Here is a 19,594-nt window from a genome sequence, read left to right on the forward strand (position 1 = left end):
GCTACTGCAAGTTTTTGTCCTGTGCCTATTACACTCAAGTAGGCAAAGGTAACAAGTCATTTTTTTTTTCTTTTCCATTTTGGTTTATTACAGGATATTGAATATCATTCCCATAGGACCTTGTTGTTTATCCACTCTATATATAATAGTTTGCATCTGCTAATCCCAAACTCCCAATCCATCCCTCCCCCACCTCCCCACCCCCTTGGCAACCACAAGTCTGTTCTCTATGTCTGTGAGTCTGTTTCTCCTTCGTAGATAAGTTCATTTGTATCATATTTTAGATTCCACATATAAGTGATATCATATGGTATTTGTCTTCCTCTTTCTGACTTACTTCACTTAGTATAATAATATCTAGGTCCATCCATATAGCTGCAAATGGCATTATTTTATTATTTCATTCTTTTTATGGTTGAGTAATGTTCTGTTGTGTGCATATGTATATATAGATATAAGATAGATAGATAGATAGACCATATCTTCTTTACCCATTCGTCTGTCAATGGACATTTACGTTGTTTCCCTGTCTTGGCTATTGAGGTGCATGTATCTTTTCGAATAGGTAACAAGTCATTACGATAATAAGGAAGGTGGGGTGTGTGTGTGTGTGTGTGTGTGTGTGTGTGTACATTTTCCTTTTGAGTAAACTTACTTCTCCACATGACTTTACTTAGCCCTCATACAAAACATCTTTCCACTCTACGTGCATGTGTACGGTGCTTTATTACATTAAATTTACTAATTTACTTTAGGGAGGAACAAATGTTCTTAGCTCTGAAAACATAATATGGGCTTCTTGATTCTTGGGTACAGATTGGAAAAGTAGCAAGTGTGCATGAAGGGCAAGTAGCATTAACTGGCCTGTAAAAACTAAGCAAATTTCCTGCTCAATAATGAGTATACTACAAAAGTCAGCTTCTCAATTTCATTAATAATGACTTATAAAATGGGAAAAAAACATTTCTAATTCTGATTACTACGGTTAATCTCTAGATAAACATTAAAAAATTTTTCCAAATAAAAATAGTTTTTTTCAAAAAAGGCTGCCATTGGAATACTTATATTTAGGGTGAAGATATACTAAATCAACACTGTCCAACAGAAATATCATGGGAGCCACATATACAATTAAAAATTTTCTGGTACTTTATTAAAAAAGTAAAATGAAAGAGATGAACTTAATTTAAATTTGAATATTGGGTTATTTAAGTCAATACATACAAATATTATTTAAACCTGATATTAAAATCATTGTCGTTACAGTACATCTCAATCTGGTCTAGCCACATTCCAAATACCCCTAGCCCCACACAGGTACCATATTGGACAATGCAACTCTAGAGCATCATTATAATGGTGATGGTTGAATTGTGCTTTCCAACCTGGACACTAAAATAGAAATTGTACCACTTCTTACATGAGGACACCCAAATATTGTTCAAAGAGATTTTGGTAGAGATTTCTAGTTATATACTCAAAATCTCCCCATTCTCTGCCTTTCTGGGTAGTAGAACTCTATAATTTATTTGAGGCAATAATGTGCTCAACCAGGTGACTACATTTCTTTACTTCTTCAGGTATGTGTGGCCAGGTGACTAAGTCTGGCCCATTAGGCCAGTCATGGTGGGAGCATTGAGTGGGGAGCTGATCCAGCTGGCAGGGATGTTCCTTTTATCTCCCCGTCTTCCTCGTTTCTGCAGCTTTATATGCAGCTATGATACCTCAGTTCCAGAAGCCTACTGGGACCCTCAGGATGAAAGCCACAGAGTAAGACAGGTCAGGGTCCCTAACTACTTCATGGGGCTGCAGGCCCTGTGTTTTTCTTTTGTATGGCGGGGTGTGGAGGGGTTTTCATAATAGCGGACAAGCACTGTAAGTGGCCTCCAGATAATACAATCTTAAGTGATTGGTTCGGGCTGAATTGCATTTCCCCAGAATTCCTATATTGAAGCCCTAACCCCTGTACCTCAGAATGGGACTGTGTTTGGGGATAGGGTTATTAAAGAAGCGATTAAGTTAAAATCAGGCCATTAAGGTAAGCCCCAAACCAATCTGACTGGTGCCTGTGTAAGAGGAAAAAATTTAGACACACAGAGAGACATCAGCTATGTGTACCCATAGGGGAAAGACCACGTAAGGACACAGCCAGAAGATGGCCACCTGCAAGCCAAGGAGAGAGGCCTCGGGAGAAACCAAGCCTGACAACACCTTGATATCTTGGATTTCTAGCCTCTGGAACTGTTGTTTAAGCAGTTTAAGAATTGTTGTTTAAGAATTTCTATTGTTTAGTCCATGCCACCCAATCTGTGATATTTTGTCACGGCAGCCATTGCAAACTAATACAGTGATAGAGAGATTTTAAATAATTCGCTCTAATGAAGCCTTTGAGTTGAAAGGTATGTTAGAGATTATCTAGAGGATGTGTCTCAGTTGTAGACAGCACCAGGGAGAATAAGTTAACTGTGAAGTTTACCCAGCTACCTAGTGACCCAATTGGATGGGGAAGCTACATCTTCTGACTCACATGGTGCTCTTTCTAATTAGGCCATGCCACTTCCGCCAGATCCAGGGAAATAGAAACCATCAGCAGAGGGAGGCATCCCAAAGATCATCTTCTAGTTTTCTATCTCTAGGCAGCTAACAGTGAGATGGTACTAGGATCTTTTAATTATCTGTGAAGGTCATTAGGTATGGAGAGGATCAGCCTCTCTTCAGAAGATGCTCCAGTGTTGAAAAGAGAAACGTTCTTCTTCACTGATAATCAGACCCTGCAAGTTTACCTCGGTTATAATCATCAAAACATAACGTCCAACAGATATTTATTAAGCACCTACCATCTGTCGTGTGTTAACTTCCTCAACAGGAATTCAAATCACTCCTTTTTCTTCTTATAAAAAATCCATGCACTTATTCAACATGTGTTGATCACCATTTTCAAAATGTAAGTTTACTTTAGTTAAAATTTAGAAACTCAGTAATGAAAGAAGGATATAAAATGTGCAAAAAACATATCACAGCAGTTGAGCATGGATTGGATATCAGAAAGACCAGGGATAGAGACCAGGTTCTATCACTTACTGATTATATATCTTGGGCAAGTTGCTTTAATATTTTTCACATTTGTAAAATGAAACCACAAAAATTCTACTTCATAGGGTTATTTCAAGAATTAAAATAGATGACTATGAAAAATCTGGCACATAATAAATGCTCAACAAGTTATTGTTTTTATTATAGAGTATATGGATAACAAGGAAGAAAAATTACACAAAAGAATATTCCTTAAAAGAAAAGACTGGAAAATCTTGGTTGGCATAGTATTGATGGTTGCCTTCGTTGATGAGAAGTCAGGTGATATTTTTTCTTTCTACTTTTCTGTGTTTTACAAATTCCCTATAATCTGTAAACATTTTTTAAATTCTTTTTCATATTCTTTTCCATTATCGTTTATTACAGGATATTGAATATAGTTCCCTGTGCTATACAGTAGGACCTTGCTGTTTATCCATTCTATATATAATAGTTTGCATCTGCAACATTATTTTTTAAACAAAAATGAAAATTAAACATTATTGTCAAGATACTTACTGGTTCACATGTTGGTTATTTAGTTATACTGGTGAGAGGGCTGTGCTTTCCCAGAGCAGTGTCAGCCCTAATTATCTCACAACTCTTAGGAAACTTGGGGACCCACTACTTCCTATACAGTCTATGAGGGCTGCAGGGATATCTGGGTCACAAAGCACTGAAATTTAATACACATGCCATAAATTGACAAACCCAGGTTGTAAACACTTAATTTTATGGGTATAAACAAACATACACAAAAGATGCTTCAATTGTCTTAATGGTTTTTGCCAGTCATCACACTGAGTTCAAAATCTGATAAAATTCACGTGCTTTCTAGTTTCCTGGAAGAATGCAGGATAGGTTTTTGCTGTTGTTCCAGGATGCAGTATTATATTTGCCTATGTGCGTGGAGTGAAGCACATTCACACAAAGCCTACCTAGAACACTAAGGGCGTCTTCTGGGGCTGCCTGATCTTGCATTCACGTTGGGAAGCTGGCACTGAATGATCCATCCTCAGAGCCTCAGCTGTGGTTCTTGCGGTGTATTACACAAACGTAGTGTGCTTATAAGCCTCTACCGTGTGGCGTGTACAACTGAAGTAAATGGTGGGTTTGAGGGCATATCCTCACCCTCAAATCTTATCAGGCACGAGATTTCTATCAGACACATCACATGCGGCTTCTGTATGCTACATGCGTCCCTTTAGCCTTGTTCTTGATCTCAGAGTTGCTTTCATAAAGCCTTAGTCAATCTTTTATTTTGCATTTTAAAAGTATCATTATTTTTGAAAGATGTTTAGCTACTGCATTGTATTGATGCCATGAGGACAAATCTGAATGTTCTTCAGAAGACTTGCTTCCTTGGGTAAAGCAAGGCAAATTTTGGGTCTTGTTACAGCATCAGGGAGAAAACTGAATAATAACTGGTCAGTATGGGGGATAATGGATAACCCCATGGGCTGACTTAGGAGTGGAGTGATGCGCTGAACTAAGATGTTAGAGAAAATGTAGACAGAAACGCAGGGAAATAAAACAATTTCAAAGGAGAAGAGTAAACAACATAAGAAAACCTTTAGGTGAAATATGAGACATTTTTGTGAGAACTGGAGCATCGCAAATTCTCATCTGAGGGGTAAATTTTTTGGGTACTTCCAGTGCAAGTCTACCTACAGAATGTTCTGAACTTTTTGAATATGAGAGTTGCTTTTTAATGTAATAAATTGTGTGGACCCATAAAAGAGAATAGTTGTGGTTTCAGTATTCTCTATTAGCAAACGTGTAATGACAAAGTTAAATAAATGCTCACAAGAGCCTGGACCTGTATTTGAGATTTTGCAGTACTTCGTACATTTGTGAGACAGGCTATTATGGCCTAAGCCTATGCTGAGGAGTCAAAAACCATGAACGTGCGTGTCCCTCCTATTTGTCTTCCCAGCTTCCTCTTCCTGACATCTAGGGCCTCTCATTTTCTTTTCTTTTCCTTTCTTTTCTGTTTTTGTCTCTTTTTTCTTATTTTTCCCCTTTGTTTTATTTTTTGTGGGCAACAGTCATGAGTACAACAAATTGTCTCTTTGGAGAGGACCAAGAATTATCATTCTGTCAAAATTTGGGCTAGTTGCATGCTTTTTTTAAATTATTTATTTATTTATTTGGCTGCCCTGGGTGTTAGTCATGGTACACGAGATCTTCGTTGTGGCATGCAGGATCTTTCATTGTGGCACATGGGATCTAGTTCCCTGGCCAGGGATCAAACCCAGGCCCCTTGCATTGCGAGCATGGAGTCTTGGCCACCAGACCATCAGGGAAGTCCCTAGTTGCACGTTTTTATGTGTGTGTATGTGTGTGTGTGTTTAAAGGGTACTTTGTTTTTACCCCCAAAGTAAAGATCCTATCTCTTTCTCAAAACTGCAAAGAAAAAAGACAAAAAAATTTCAAAAGCACTTCGTGTTTATCTTTTTGTATCTAAAGAAAAGAAAATGTGTGTGTGTGTGTGTGTGTGTGTGTGTGTGTAGGTAGGTACAGAGGCATACATGTGTATACACACACACATACACGTCGAACCAAGTACACAAGCACACACTGACTATGGCAGTTCAAGAACGTTGTAGGGCCTCTCATTTTTAACCTAGATCTTAAAAGGAGGAAAAGAGATGAGAGGTGGTGACAGTTATCCACATCAAAGTTTCAGCTGCAAAGCCGCCCTGCTTGTGTCCCCGGAGTTGTATCCTGTAAGCATTTCTCTTATGTCTAGGCTTGGTTGGTAGAGGGCACTAGAGAGCCATTGCAGGGCCATGGCGTTTAGCAGGCACTTGTCTGGGCTCCTGCCCTACTGGATGGTGAGTCAGTGCTGCACAGGTGAGCTCCAGCCCACACATCCCCCACTGGTGGTAGCTTCCACAGATGGCTCTCTCTGACAAACTTCTTGGCCATCTGCAGGCTACCCTGGTAACGAAAGGTCAGGATCTCAGCCTACGAGGTGGGCAGGGGGAGCTCTCCTGGCCCCCACTTCCTTCTCTGTCCACCCTCTCAGCCTAGATGAAGTACATGGTTTTTCACACTTGCTATTTCTGGACCCCTTACTGTCATCTTTTATCCAGTTTAGTAGTTAACCACCTTCTACTAGCTACTAAATTTTTCCTTTCAGACAACACGGACCTTGACAGATAGAGATGTCTTCTAAATCCTGTGACAAAAGGTGAAGCATTTCTAAGAAGCCAGCCCCGCTGTCCCACAAGGAACAGATACAGTGTCAGTCCCCTACTTATTCAGGGCCCTGGTGATTCAACAAGGGACATTTATGTAAGACCACTGGGAACATATAAAGACAGAGAAAAAGTTTAATTGTATCTATGATTCTCCTAATCTGGAGCTAAGCTCTTGACCTGCTGCCCGTGGATAGACTTCAGGAGTGTCTATATGCCTCCAAAATGTTATGCAAAATAAAATGTGTTTATAGCTTTCTTTATCTGCTTAAAGGGCGTGAGCCCCCTGAAATATGAATAATCACTGATCTAAAATCTTTAGCGTTGTACTCGTAGAAGGACATTTATATAACAGGATAGACATAATCATAGGATTATGGTCTTCACGGGGAATATACAATGAGAAATGGTGAGTAAAGTAGGACAATAAAAATCATTATGATGATATTAGTAGCTCTTAGTGATTCAATGCCTACATTATCCCAGGAGTCAAGGTACATATGTGACGTAGGTATGATGATTTCTAACTTGTAGATGAAGACACTGCAGCATGGAGAGATTAAGTAACTTTGTTCAGATTCTATAGATATTATGTGTTAATGCGGGGATTTATTCTCACTGTCTTCAGAGATCATAATCTCTTCAATACACAGTGCCTTCCTCTATGTACATTTCCTGACCATCAAGTATTCAACACTATGAGTGACACAGAAAAAATGTTTATTTTGTGAAACTTACACAATACTTAGAGTGATAGGAACAACTTCTGCAAAGAGCTAGGCTAGAATAAAATACACTTTTTCCAAGTAATACTATGCCCCCACCTGGAGCTGGTGCATATACCATGATCCGGCTGGTCCTGCCTTCCTAAGAACTTGGAATTTTCTAAGGAAGAGGTGTCTTTTTCTTCAAAGTCACAGCAAGTTCCTACCCTTTCATCACCTTCATGAAGTTTTTCCTGACTGCTAGCTCTATCATTTTTTCTTCTTAACTCTTGTAAACTAGGTTTGAGTCTGGCCAATCGTGTGCAGTGGCTGAGGGTATGGCAGTCAGAAGCACTGTGGGCCTTGCAGGTGGAGGACAGGGGATCTAGTCAAAGTCAGAAAGCAGAAGACCGTAGGGGGAGGGATGGAGTGGGAGTTTGGGATTAGCAGATGCAAACTATTATATAGAGAATGGGTAAACAAGGTCCTACTGTATAGCACAGGGAACTATATTCAATATCCTGTGATAAACCATAATGGAAAAGAATATTAAAAAAGAATGTATATATATGTATGACTGAATCACTTTGCTGTACAACAGAAATTAACACAACATTGTAAATCAATAACAAATTTTTAAAAATACAAAAAAAGAAAAGACTGTAAAAACAAATGGAGAAGCAGGATTACTGAGAGGCCTCAAGGTGGTAAAACAAACAAAAAGTGTCAAACCAAAAAGGCAAATCAGCAGAGGAGGGGTGACAATCAAAATGACAGCCAGGAGAGCAAAAAGCAGGTATGAGGACCTGTCCTAGGTAAGTGCATCAGGTTTGGATTCTGAGTTCTGAAACGGTGACCTGGTACCCACTGTGTGTATGCTGGGGGCAGACAGAGGTTAAATGTTTCCCATCCATTATGTGGAATCTAGAAAAATGATACAGATGAACTTATTTGCAAAGCAGAAATAGAGACACAGATGTAGAGAGCAAACTTATGGATACCAAGGGGGGAAGGGAGGGTGGGATGAACTGAGAGATGGGGATGGACATATATACACTACTATGTATAAAATAGACAAGTAATGAGAACCTACTGTATAGCACAGGGATCTCTACTCAGTGCTCTGTGGTGACCTAAATGGGAAGGAAATCCAAAAAAGAGAGCAGATATGTATACGTATAGCTGACTTACTTTGCTATACAGCAGAAACTAACACCACATTGTAAAGCAACTATACTCCAATAAAAATTAATTTTAAAAAGAAGTTTCCCATCCAGTGAAGGCAGGCTCACTTTCTCTGAATATAGCAGATCCTCAACAACTGTATTTTGAGGACGGTGATGAATCAAGTGCTAAGTTGTATGTGTGTGAGGTTCACAGCAAGGAAAGCACAAGGGACCTGAGGGTTGGAGAGATGTTCTGGGGAGAAGGTGGGACCAGGAACGTGCCTGCACAGGGCCAGTACACAGAGCAGATTCCATACTACTCCTTTCCCAATCCCGTGATGGATTCCGCTTAGGAATCATAGCATCTTCTTCTACCCAGTCCGGACCTGGTCCCATGCTTCTTCCTAGCCCTGGGCTCCAGGAAGCCACAGACAATCTACTGAAGTTAACACAGGCAAGGCAAGGACACAGCAGGTTCACACTAGTACACCCTACTGGTGGTTCCAATTTTATAACTTTGAAACTTCCTAGTTTTGGTTATTTAGCCGCAGAGCCCTTAAGTCTCTCCTTGGAATGTAGGATTGCCTGCTTGGTTTCCAGTTCCCCTGGGCCTCCCCGCAGCAATTCAAGGGTCTATGGTCCACACAGCCTGGGGGCTCCAGGACCCTGCTCCACTTCTGAGAGTCAGTGAAACATGTTGAGTATCACCCCGGTTTAAGATGTTGGCCCTACTTGTGAGCTTGGAGAAAGATGGTGAGTTTGTGTTTGAACCAACAGGGAGTGATGGAGAGAAGCAGCTCAGTGAGTATGGGACAAACACAGAATGAAAAGGCAAGGCATAGAGGAGGAGATGCACAGAGTGAATTCCAGAAAGAGTAAATATTCTGGGCCTGGCTAGAAAAGAAGCCATGGTCATAAACTGGGAAATCAACCTATAGATGTGAGGAGATGATTATAAAGGATTCAAAACCCAAGCAGGAAATTTGCCATCTGTCTTGCAGGAATACAAGAGCCACTGGCTGCAGAGTTTCTGGGGAGGTACTTAATCCTTACACAGAACTCTCAGCCATCTCCTTAAGTCCAGGAGGAAGAGCTTGACAGCCAGTGCCAGAGACTGGGCATGCTGAGAGCCACGGGACGAGTAGGAGTTCCTGCCAAGATCATAGCCATCTTGGTGTAACGAGATAGGCTCCTCCCAGACACTCTGACCTCCATTGCCATCTTTCTTCCTCTTGCCAAAGGCAAGGATTTGGCCCAAAGTTCCTACATTGGAAGAGATACCCAAGAGAAGTGTATTTGGCAATTAGCAAACCACAAGGGGCCGTTTCTGGAAGACCTGATAGATTGTCTCCAATTCCCAGGTAACCGGTGCTATTCACACATCTGCCCAAATTTGCCTTTTTTTTTTTTTTTTTTTTTCACTTTGACATGAAAGCCATTTAGGACCCTAGGAAAAAATAGCTGTATAATAAAAATGAATAAAAGCTGATGGTGTAGTGTTTCCAACAGAGAGGGAAGAAGGCTGTGAATGACATGGCCACTGACTATATATCATTGACTTTCCCCAGTCCTGAGCATAAAGTATCTTTTAGCAGAAAGATACTTTATAATAACGTCTGCCCCTGCCTACCTCTCACAGATATTTCAGGACAGAGGAACTAATATGACTGGGGTCCATCTGTCATCCCTCCATTTACTGCCCTTCTGGCATTACCATGGTGATTTGTGGCATTGTCTCTAAGAGAGTTCTTGAAAGAAGATGTCTTCAAATGAAGGGACAGTCATGGCCGTTATTATGGGGAAAAAAAGCATAAAAGGAACATGCTCAGCTCATTAGTCGGAAGTTTTGCAGAGAAGGACAGCACCTGAGTTGATTTCGACTTTCATGTAGCCCCATTTTTCCAAAGGCATTTGCATATTCAAATGGCAGGGAAGCAGGAGGTGAAACTGGTGGATGAGTGGTTCCCTCCTACGCTGTGGGTGGGTATGGAAACTGGTACAGACTTCAACAGTATGAATTGAGCCAAAAATGCGTAATAACTGACCCAACAATCTTCATTTCGGGTGATCCATTCTAAATTTCAGAAAATTATTTCAGTGTTATGTTTGTAACCGCAATATTATTTTAGGCAATAAAAATTCAAACAACTCACACTTTAATGCAGTAGAATCTTGAATGAACTATGGTGAATGGACTTAATGTAGAAATTACATTTGTAAAGAGATTTAAAAGGTTTAGTAACAATTTTAAAGACACAGGAAATATGTAAAGAAAAAGATTAACCATGAAAAGCAAGATATAAAGTTGTCAATAAAATATGGTCTATGTTATATCAAATATATAATTAAAACCTGAAAATGAAATACGTGTAGATGAGAACTGTGTTTTTCTCTCCGGCTGGTTAGCTCTTCTGTATGTTCCAAATGGCATCGATAACACATAGAAATGCATATTTTTAACATTCTAAAGATGTTTTCTTTAATAACGTCAAATAACGATCGAGCTAAGAAACAGTCATCTTAGAAAAGAAAGTCATAACACTGACTTAAGGTAGAATCATTTTCAGAGAGGATGACCATTTCATTGTTATTTTTTTTAACTTTGTCACATTATTCCTCACATGACCTTGAAACTATTTAGTTTCACTTTGCCCAAAGACAGAAAGAAAGCCACTTCTCTGGAAGCTAATAATTTAAAAATAATTTTTTCCAGGGTATGAGGAGCGTACGACCTAGAAGCAGGTGATGTGAATGTCAGACTGCTCAAATGGCAGGAATGTGGAGACAGAAGACTTGATAGGTTAGCTGCTTATTCAAATAATTCCTTCCATCAAGGGAACGCATCATTTATCACGGAGCATACTCACAGGGATGAAACGTGATCCCGGGGACAAGCTGAAGAGATTACAGTCTTCACTAGACACCGGGAATTTTTCTCTGAGAGATTTTCATGAGCTTCTGGGTCACAGGCAGGTAAGACAAAGGTTGCTGTCACTATATACGTGTATGTGCACGGGCACATGCACATACGCAGATGTGAATGTGTACGTGCTCTCATCTGTACACTTATCCTTATCTCTTGGCTTCTTCAGAGCTTTAAAAAATAAACAACCACACTCAACGAGTTGCATGGCAGCAGAGATGCAAACAGAAGACCATAACATTCACAAAAGCCCACTTAGTACGCCTGTTACACCCAAGTCCACTGGGCAACATCTTTCTTAAATGCCTTATGTTAAAAGAGTCCATCATTTGACCAAATCTAGACTAAAGCTAGTCATTAAATATCCTCAGATGAATGAGATCGATAAGTTTGCAATATATTTACCCAAAACGCGCTTCATGATTTCTACAGTGTGGGAATAAACTAAACTTCAGATTCAGGAGGCAAAACTTGAGCTGTCTCCAATCTACTTTTATTATTTGTTGGGATCATAAAATGCAAAAGGTCTATGTGAGTCATTGATTATATACCTAAGATGACAAACAAATATTGGTTTGCATGCCAACTTCAGTTGAATGGATTGGTAGAAGTGTTCCTTAATAATACCTTCAACGTATTGGGTGCTTACTGTGGACCTTACATTGTGTTAAACACATATTTAATCATCACAATAACAGGTTGAGGTAGGGACTATAATGGTCCCATTTTACATATATGAAGATACTGAGGTTTGGTAAATTGCCCAAGGCCCCATAGCTGAGTGAGCTGTTGAGTGAGATTAGGAATCTAAGTGATTTATCAACAATTACGTAACTGTTGGTGCTGCCAGGAGCAGTGGATTGAGAAGACTGCGAGGTTTCCCTCTAGGCTGGGTGGAAATGCATTTGATGAGGGTTTAGCAATTTCAGCCATGAAGTTGGGGGTATCATCATACATGCTTTAGCCATCACCCATCCAGTTATTTGGAGACAAAGGCACAGGAGCAGATTTACATGGTCAATTAGCTCCAAAGCCAATTCTATAACCACAGTCCTGCTAATGGCCGTTTGCCTTTATCTCCCCTCCCACTGAAGACAAAGTCAAGGTATACGAGCATTTCTCCTATTCCTTTCTTTTAAATGAGAAATAATCATTTTAACACCTACAATTAAGCCAACTCCCAGACAATCACGTTACTCTCCTTGCCTCTGGGAGAGGGGATGCAACACTCCAAAAGGAGAGCTCCAAGAAAGCATCATTTCTTATGAAGTGGAAGCTATGAAATTAATCATTTTCAGGAAACTAGCAAGGCATATATTTCTTATATTATGTATATAATAATCCACATTACAGGTACTGTACACACACTTCAATGGGCCATTTATTTTCTGATTGTTTGTTATATGGTGCTGTATTAGCATAGGGTGGGAGATTTGAGGTAAAATAGTGAGGTTATTTTTTATGTCTACTTTAAGCTGTGACTTTTACTGCGTCTCGGGATGTCTAAGGTTGTCTTGTAGTCAAATCGAGCTATAAAGACTAAGACTAGGTTGAATTATCCCCATGGAACAGATGTTAAATCTCCAGGGGGTGGGCAGGTCCCACAAGAAAGGAATGACAAATTGCAATGAGAATGCTGCATAAATGCAGCCGGCTGGAGAGATTTGTGCTGGATGAGGCCAAGGCTGGTGCTTCTACGTCTTGAATCACCTTTTGTAATTGATGGGTATCACCTTACCCTTGCTGCCTGATTTGTGGATTCCTTGAACCTCCTGCTCAACTCTGAACTTCCCCACACTCCATAAATGTGAGAGAGTCTGTGGACACTGGAAAAGGACAAAAACACCATCCCTCTCAAAAGTCCTTACTTAGCACAGCTGTGGCTTAGTAACTTGGAACAAAGCTGATTTTGTAGCTGGTACCGTATCTTTGGGGGAACTTTAAGCCTGAGTAGGGGAATAAAAGAGTTTGTACTTGTAATTAACAGTGCAAACCATTCCTTCCCACATGCAATTCCTAAAGGAAAAAGATTAGGTATATAAATGCATGTGTGTGTGTGTGTGTTTCTAGTGATAGGAATTTTCACCTAAGCAAGGAAATAGAAGCAATTTGGAAGAAAAATAATGGGTTTTTCCCCCCTTTGAATTGAGAAGCTTAAAACTAAAAGTTCTTTACATGCAAAGTAAAACAGTTTTCCTGAGATTGTTTTCCCCAAGTACATTACTGATAAATGGATTCTTTGTGCTTCATATTAACAACACTGCCAATTAAACTCTGAGGAATACAGTATGGTAGCAAAGTTTTAGGCAGCTTGGTAAGTGCTCCAGTAGCTTAAAAATCAATGAAACAGTGCTTCCCTGGTGGCGCAGTGGTTAAGAATCTGCCTGCCAATGCAGGGGACAGGGGTTCGAGCCCTGGTCTGGGAAGATCCCACATGCCGCGGAGCAGCTAGGCCCGTGAGCCACAACTACTGAGCCTACGCGTCTGGAGCCTGTGCCCCGCAACAAGAGAGGCCGCGATAGTGAGAGGCCCGCGCACCGCAATGAAGAGTGGCCCCCACTTGCCGCAACTAGAGAAAGCCCTCGCACAGAAACGAAGACCCAACACAGCCATAAATAAATAAATAAATAAAATTTAAAAAAAAATCAATGAAACATTTATTACAATTGTGGTTAGTGATTCTCTCCAAAAAGGAGATGATGAAGGCCACCAATATTCAGAAATTCATGTTTTTCTCCTTGTTCTCCCTGATTTCCCCCCTTTTTGCTCTGTATATTCAGTGACTTATTATTTAATATATCTTATCATTTAATATATTTTCTAACACGTAATGTATGTTTGGAGGTTTTTTTATGAATGTTGCCACAGTATAATAGAGAAGAACAAATCTGACTCCATATTGGATCTGTTTTTTTTTTTTTACTTTAACTTTTGTATTCTATTGCTTTTGCTACAAGTTAAGAATATTGCCCATAGCCTGAAACATACAGGATAGTCCATTCTCAAGGCTCTGAGCTTTAAAGTTATAACACTTTTCCATTAATATAGATTAAAAGTTGCAAACACAGAATAACATTTGTCTTGTTGGAAGGTTACAGGAATATCATGACCTGAACTAAGCGGATGGCTGCAAGAACAAAGGATTCTGACACCAAGAAATTTGTACCAACCAGCCACACTCCCTCCCATTTTAGTATAAAAGAAGCCTGAATTCTAACTTGGAGAAGATGGTTCTTTGGGGCACGAGGCCACCATCTTCTCTGTCTGCTGGCTTTCCAAATAAAGTCACATTTCCTTGTCCCAACACCTTGTCTCTAGATTTTTTGGCCAATCATGTGGTGAGCAGTACAAGCTTGGACTCGGTAACAATAGGAATTGCAGTTATTTATATCTAAGGCTCAGGCTCTCACACTTTTGAGGCCCAGTTTTTGAACAATGAAAGTGAGCAATGTTTTCTTCAGTTCCTTGTGGTTTAAATTTGTTTCACCAACTCTTGTCACAATGAAGTTAGTGCTGTCCTGTCTTTCAGGTGCGTTGATATTCATGACATCAGTCTAAGCCAAACTCCTAGTAGTGTTTCAGCCCACTGTTTTAGCAGATTTAATTCAATGAAACAGGTATGTTATGAAATATTTTGGGGGAATAATATGGGCAAGTGATGGGTATGAATATGCTTTCCATGGTCAACTCTCCTTATCTAGACTCAGGCAAAGTATCATTAGCAAGCTAGTGCTTAGTTTAATTAGATAATGAACAACCTTAGTACATGTGGGTAACATCGTCAAGAGTCTTGAGCCTGAGCCAGGGACAACCCTTTAAAACATTACAACCGTCAACCCAAGTGTGATGGTCCTCAAGCAAGCCTGTTTCATACCCTGGAAATCAATAACTACTTAAAAAAATGTGTTAACATATGGAACCCCCAAACATAAAATATTTATTACAGGTTACACTTATCAAGGGAAAAGTAGACCTCAAGGTCATTTAAATTCCAGTTTGCCAGGTAGTCCAATGACCAGACTGCAAGGAAAATCAGTATTTGCCTGCCAATGATAGGATGGTCTACTCTTATGAAAGGTTTTAAAATAATGTGAGTTTAATGGACTTCTGCTTCTGGGAAGATGGAGTAATGTGATTTCCTCTATTTCTCCCACCAAGTACAACTAGAAAACCCTGAACATTATATATAAAGAAAATTTAGAAAGACTCTAAATGGTGGAAAGAAGAAAGCAAGCATGTATTAGGATCTTGAGACCCAAGGAGCAACGTTGGAGGTTTCCCTAGATTTTTCTTTTGCTTCTACATCCTAGACTTGTTGCTGAAGAAGCCAGCAACCCAGAGAGACCAACTGGGGCAAACAAAATATTAGTCCCCATTTAGAAGCCTCATCTTTCAAATCCAAGGGCAAGGAAAGGAACAACAGAATAAGGCAGAATACATTTAGACAATAACTGCTCTATACCAGCCAACAACCTTTAAAAACACTATGGCCACACTACCATCCAGCCATACTATAACAAGGTGCCCAAAACCTCCAGCCAGGGAGGTGTCAACGGAGACCAAGTATGGAGCCTGGATTTTATTCCTTGTCACATAGTAGCAAGCCTCTCCCCTTAGTATCAATGGTGACCACATGCCTAGTGGAGTCTTGATGTTCACTTCCCCCCACCACAGGCAGTAATGAGGGAACCCACCCACTCCCTGCAGGCATGGTGCCAGAGATGGCTTGAGACAGTCAGAACTTTAACCACCAGAGTCCCCCCCCCAAAAACACACATGCTGTGATGTCACTGGAGGTCACACAGAGAGGAGTAACGAGGTTTTCCTACCCCTCCCAGTCAGAGAGTATCCATGAAGAGCTAGCAGGGAACCAGAATGCTCACCCTTCTACACCTAGTAGTAACAAGGCGTCTCCCTTGTCAATGGAGGTTTAGTGGGAAATCTGGATTCTACCCCTGCCTAGCAGTATTGAGGCAAAACCCACCTTTCCCCTACTGGAACAGTGTCAGAGGAAGACAGCTAAAATATAGGATTAAATAGGATTCATTATAATACCTAAAATGTTCAGGTTACAGTAAAAAATGTCTTGTTATACCAAGAAACAGGAAGATCTCAGATTGAATTAAAAAAGACATTCAGTAGACGCCAGCACTGAGATGACAAAGATGTTAGAATTATTTGACAAATATTTTTAAGCAGTCATTATAATGAAAATCCTTCAAATAACAATTGCACATTTGAGACAAATAAGAAAATAGACAGTCTCACTAAAAAATAGAAAGTCTTATTTAACAAGGAAATAGAAGATGTAAAGAAGAATCAAATGAAAATGTTAGAACTGAAAAATACAATATCAGACATGAGAAAATAATGAATGTGCACAATAACAAAAGGAAGGGAATAAGAAAAAGAATTAATCAACTTGAAACTCTAACAGTAAAAACTACCTAATTTGAACAACAGACAACATAGACTGAGAAAAAAATGAACAGAGGAACAGGGACCTGTGATTTTATAAGGAAAGATCAAGCATTCATATCTCTGGAATTCAGGAAGGAGATGAGAAAGAGAAAGGCTGAAAAAATACTCAAATAAATGGCAGAATACTTCCCAAGTTTGGTGAAAGACGTAATCCCTCAGATTCAAGAAACTTAGTGAAACCCAAACAGGATAACCCAAAGAAGTCCACACCATAACACATCATAGTCAAACTTCTGAAAACTAAAAAAAAAAAAAAAAAAAAATACTGAAAGCAGTAAGAAAGAAATTACATCTTATCTGTAGAGGAAAAAATCAAATAACAGTGTATTTATTTGTCACCAGAAACCACTGAGGGGCTCAACATTTTTCAAGTGCTGAAAGAAAACAACTATGAACCCAGAATCTTATGTCCAGGGAACAAAGCCTTCAAGAATGAAAGAGGTATCGAGGCATTATAAGATGAAGGAAAAGTTAGGGAATTTGTCATCAGTATACACACCCTAAGAGAATGGAAGTTCTTTAAACAGAAAAGAGATTACAAAAGAAGGAATCTAGGAAAATCAGGAAGGAAGAAAGAACAACAATAAGCAAAAATATGAGTAAATACAATACACTTTACTTTCTCTCTTGAGATTTCTAAATTATGTTTGATGGTTGAATCTGTCACACATTTGAGCCCTAACATACCAACAACTTCAACAGCCGAAAAAAAAAATACTGATATGATTCTAAAAATATAGGGAGAAAATAATAATAAGAACATTATATAATAAACTTAATTAAGATAGTTATATAATAAACAGGGAAAGGTAAAGGAACTTAAAGGGATGTAAGGTTCTTACACTTCACTAAAATTGATGAAATATCAGTAAACTGTAATAAATTATATGTATATAATATAATACCTAAAGAAACCATTAACAAAAGCTATACATAGAGATATATTCAAACACAAGATAAATCATAAAAGAGTCCTGAAAATCATTCAAGAAACACACAGGAAGGTAGAGAAATGAAATAAAAAACAGAGAGAACAGACAAAAGAAACAAACAAAAATATATATTTGAGCTCTAATACATCAATAACTTTAACATTACATGTAAGTGGTTTAAATGCACCAATTAAAAAACAGAGGTTGACAGAGTGGATTAAAAAACATGACTGTACTATTTACTGTCTACAATAAACTCACTTCAAATATGATATAGGCATATATATTTATATTTATGTATTTTTTCTTCCATTCTTTTACTTTTATCTGTATCTATCTATCTAATATATAACAAAAGAAAGAAAGGTTATATTAATATCAGATTAAGTAGACTTTAGAGCAAAGAAAATCATCATAAAGTGAGAAGAACATTATATAATGATAAAAGGGCCCATCCACTAGCAACACATAGCAATCCTCATCAACCCTGTGTTTGTACCAAACAACAGAGCTGTAAAATATATGAGGCAAAAACTGATAGAACTGGAAAGAGAAATAGACAAATCCTCAATTATAGTTGGAAATGTCCACACCATTATTGATCATCTACTATGTGCAAAGCACCAGTACTGTGAATGCAGTAGTGAAAAAGAAAAAGTCCTGGTCCTCATGAAACTCATGGTCTATTGGGGGAAGACAAATACTAATTAATTAAAAATTTTTTAACTTGCCAGCATAATAAGTAGTACAAAGGGAATCTCAAAAACACCAAAAATGTAACCTCTCTTCTTCAAAATGCCCTATTTTTTAACAACAATAAGTAGACAAATATATAATTCCGAAGATGTAGAATTTAATAGAATCTGTGGTTCTATTGTTGCATTTCCCAGGGATAACAAAGAGATTCATGTCAGTCCAGTGTAGACTGCAAACCCTGCCCACAGATGGCACAAGCTCACAGCCAGGAAGACAGAATTCTGTAGGTGCCTCTAATGTATTTATTTCTCCCCAAGACACAATTCACACCAATTCAGTCCCTGCTTTGCCTCCAGTTTCACCTGGGAGTCCGATAAGACTTCCAAGAGTGTAATGTAAACATATTATGAGAAGGGGTCAAGGTTAGGATGGGGAAAGCAAGACTTACCCCAAAGTGTTAGAAACCATCAAGCTGAGAAGGATGCTGACTTACCACGGTGTAGATCTGATGCTTCCGCCTTTTAGCCAGGTCAATTATGTTTACTCCATTGTAGTAAAGGTTTTCGATACATCCGTGGAAGTTTTTCTTTAAAAAGGTCCCAGGTTTGCCTGGTACTGGAATTCCTCCAAAACTAAGCTTTATGAGAAAGAAAAAAAGTCAACTCTTAGTTATAAGCTCTGAATGAACAGGAAAAGGAAAGTAAGCAAGTGAATTTCAGAAGATTCAACTGTAGCATGAGCCAAGTGGCTCAAATAATTATAGATGCCACTTGATTACACATTTAAAAGGATACTGATTAGGCCACGTAAAAATAACTATAATTGCTTGCTTTTTAAGAGCTTATTTTACAAAACTGTTTTACTTCCTTTCTGAACCCTTCTAATACTAAATAAAACAATAATTTACAGAAGGAGGAAAAAAAGAAAAGAAAATCAACATCTTTATATTTATCTCTTATGCAAATATCTGAGGACATACAAAGAAAAACCGAGGGACAAACAAAATATACCTCTACTCAGACCTAGTTTATTCTGCATTGTACCAAAAACACCTTATGAACACAATTGTTCCCAAATTACTTTTATAAAGATGAAAAATAGGAAACAATTCAAATATCCCATACATTTAAATAAATGGAAGAAAAAATTGAGAATTGATATGATAGACTCCTACTTAGTTAATAATGGTGCTGAGTAAACATTTGTTATAAAGTGGAAAATGAGTGGAATGTTGACTGAAAAATGCAGGAGTTATAACTGGGTATAAAGTATGATGTCAAAAAAACATGTGCTTACAATTTAGACTTGAAGAAATACACTGAACTATTAATGATAGTTGTCTCTGGGAAGGATATGGGTTACTAGTTTTCTCTACCACTTTTCTTTCCAGTAAGAATTACTTACTACACATTACTTT

The 19,594-nt window shown here is 38.7% G+C and overlaps 1 protein-coding gene across 2 annotated transcripts in view; it reads right to left on the bottom strand.

The window, feature by feature from the left end:
- Positions 1–19,594, bottom strand: part of CNTNAP5 (contactin associated protein family member 5) — an 881,311-nt gene that overhangs the window by 408,991 nt on the left and 452,726 nt on the right. For both annotated transcript variants that reach the window (XR_009009129.1, XM_007169254.3), the window contains exon 7: positions 18,671–18,814. Coding sequence is in view for 1 of the 2 variants with exons in the window: in XM_007169254.3 (XP_007169316.3) it covers positions 18,671–18,814 (144 nt within the window). In the remaining variant the exon portion in view is untranslated. The remainder of the gene's footprint in view (positions 1–18,670; positions 18,815–19,594) is intronic.

This window comes from Balaenoptera acutorostrata, chromosome 8 (genome assembly GCF_949987535.1).
Source record: "Balaenoptera acutorostrata chromosome 8, mBalAcu1.1, whole genome shotgun sequence".
Classification (NCBI taxonomy): domain Eukaryota; kingdom Metazoa; phylum Chordata; class Mammalia; order Artiodactyla; family Balaenopteridae; genus Balaenoptera; species Balaenoptera acutorostrata.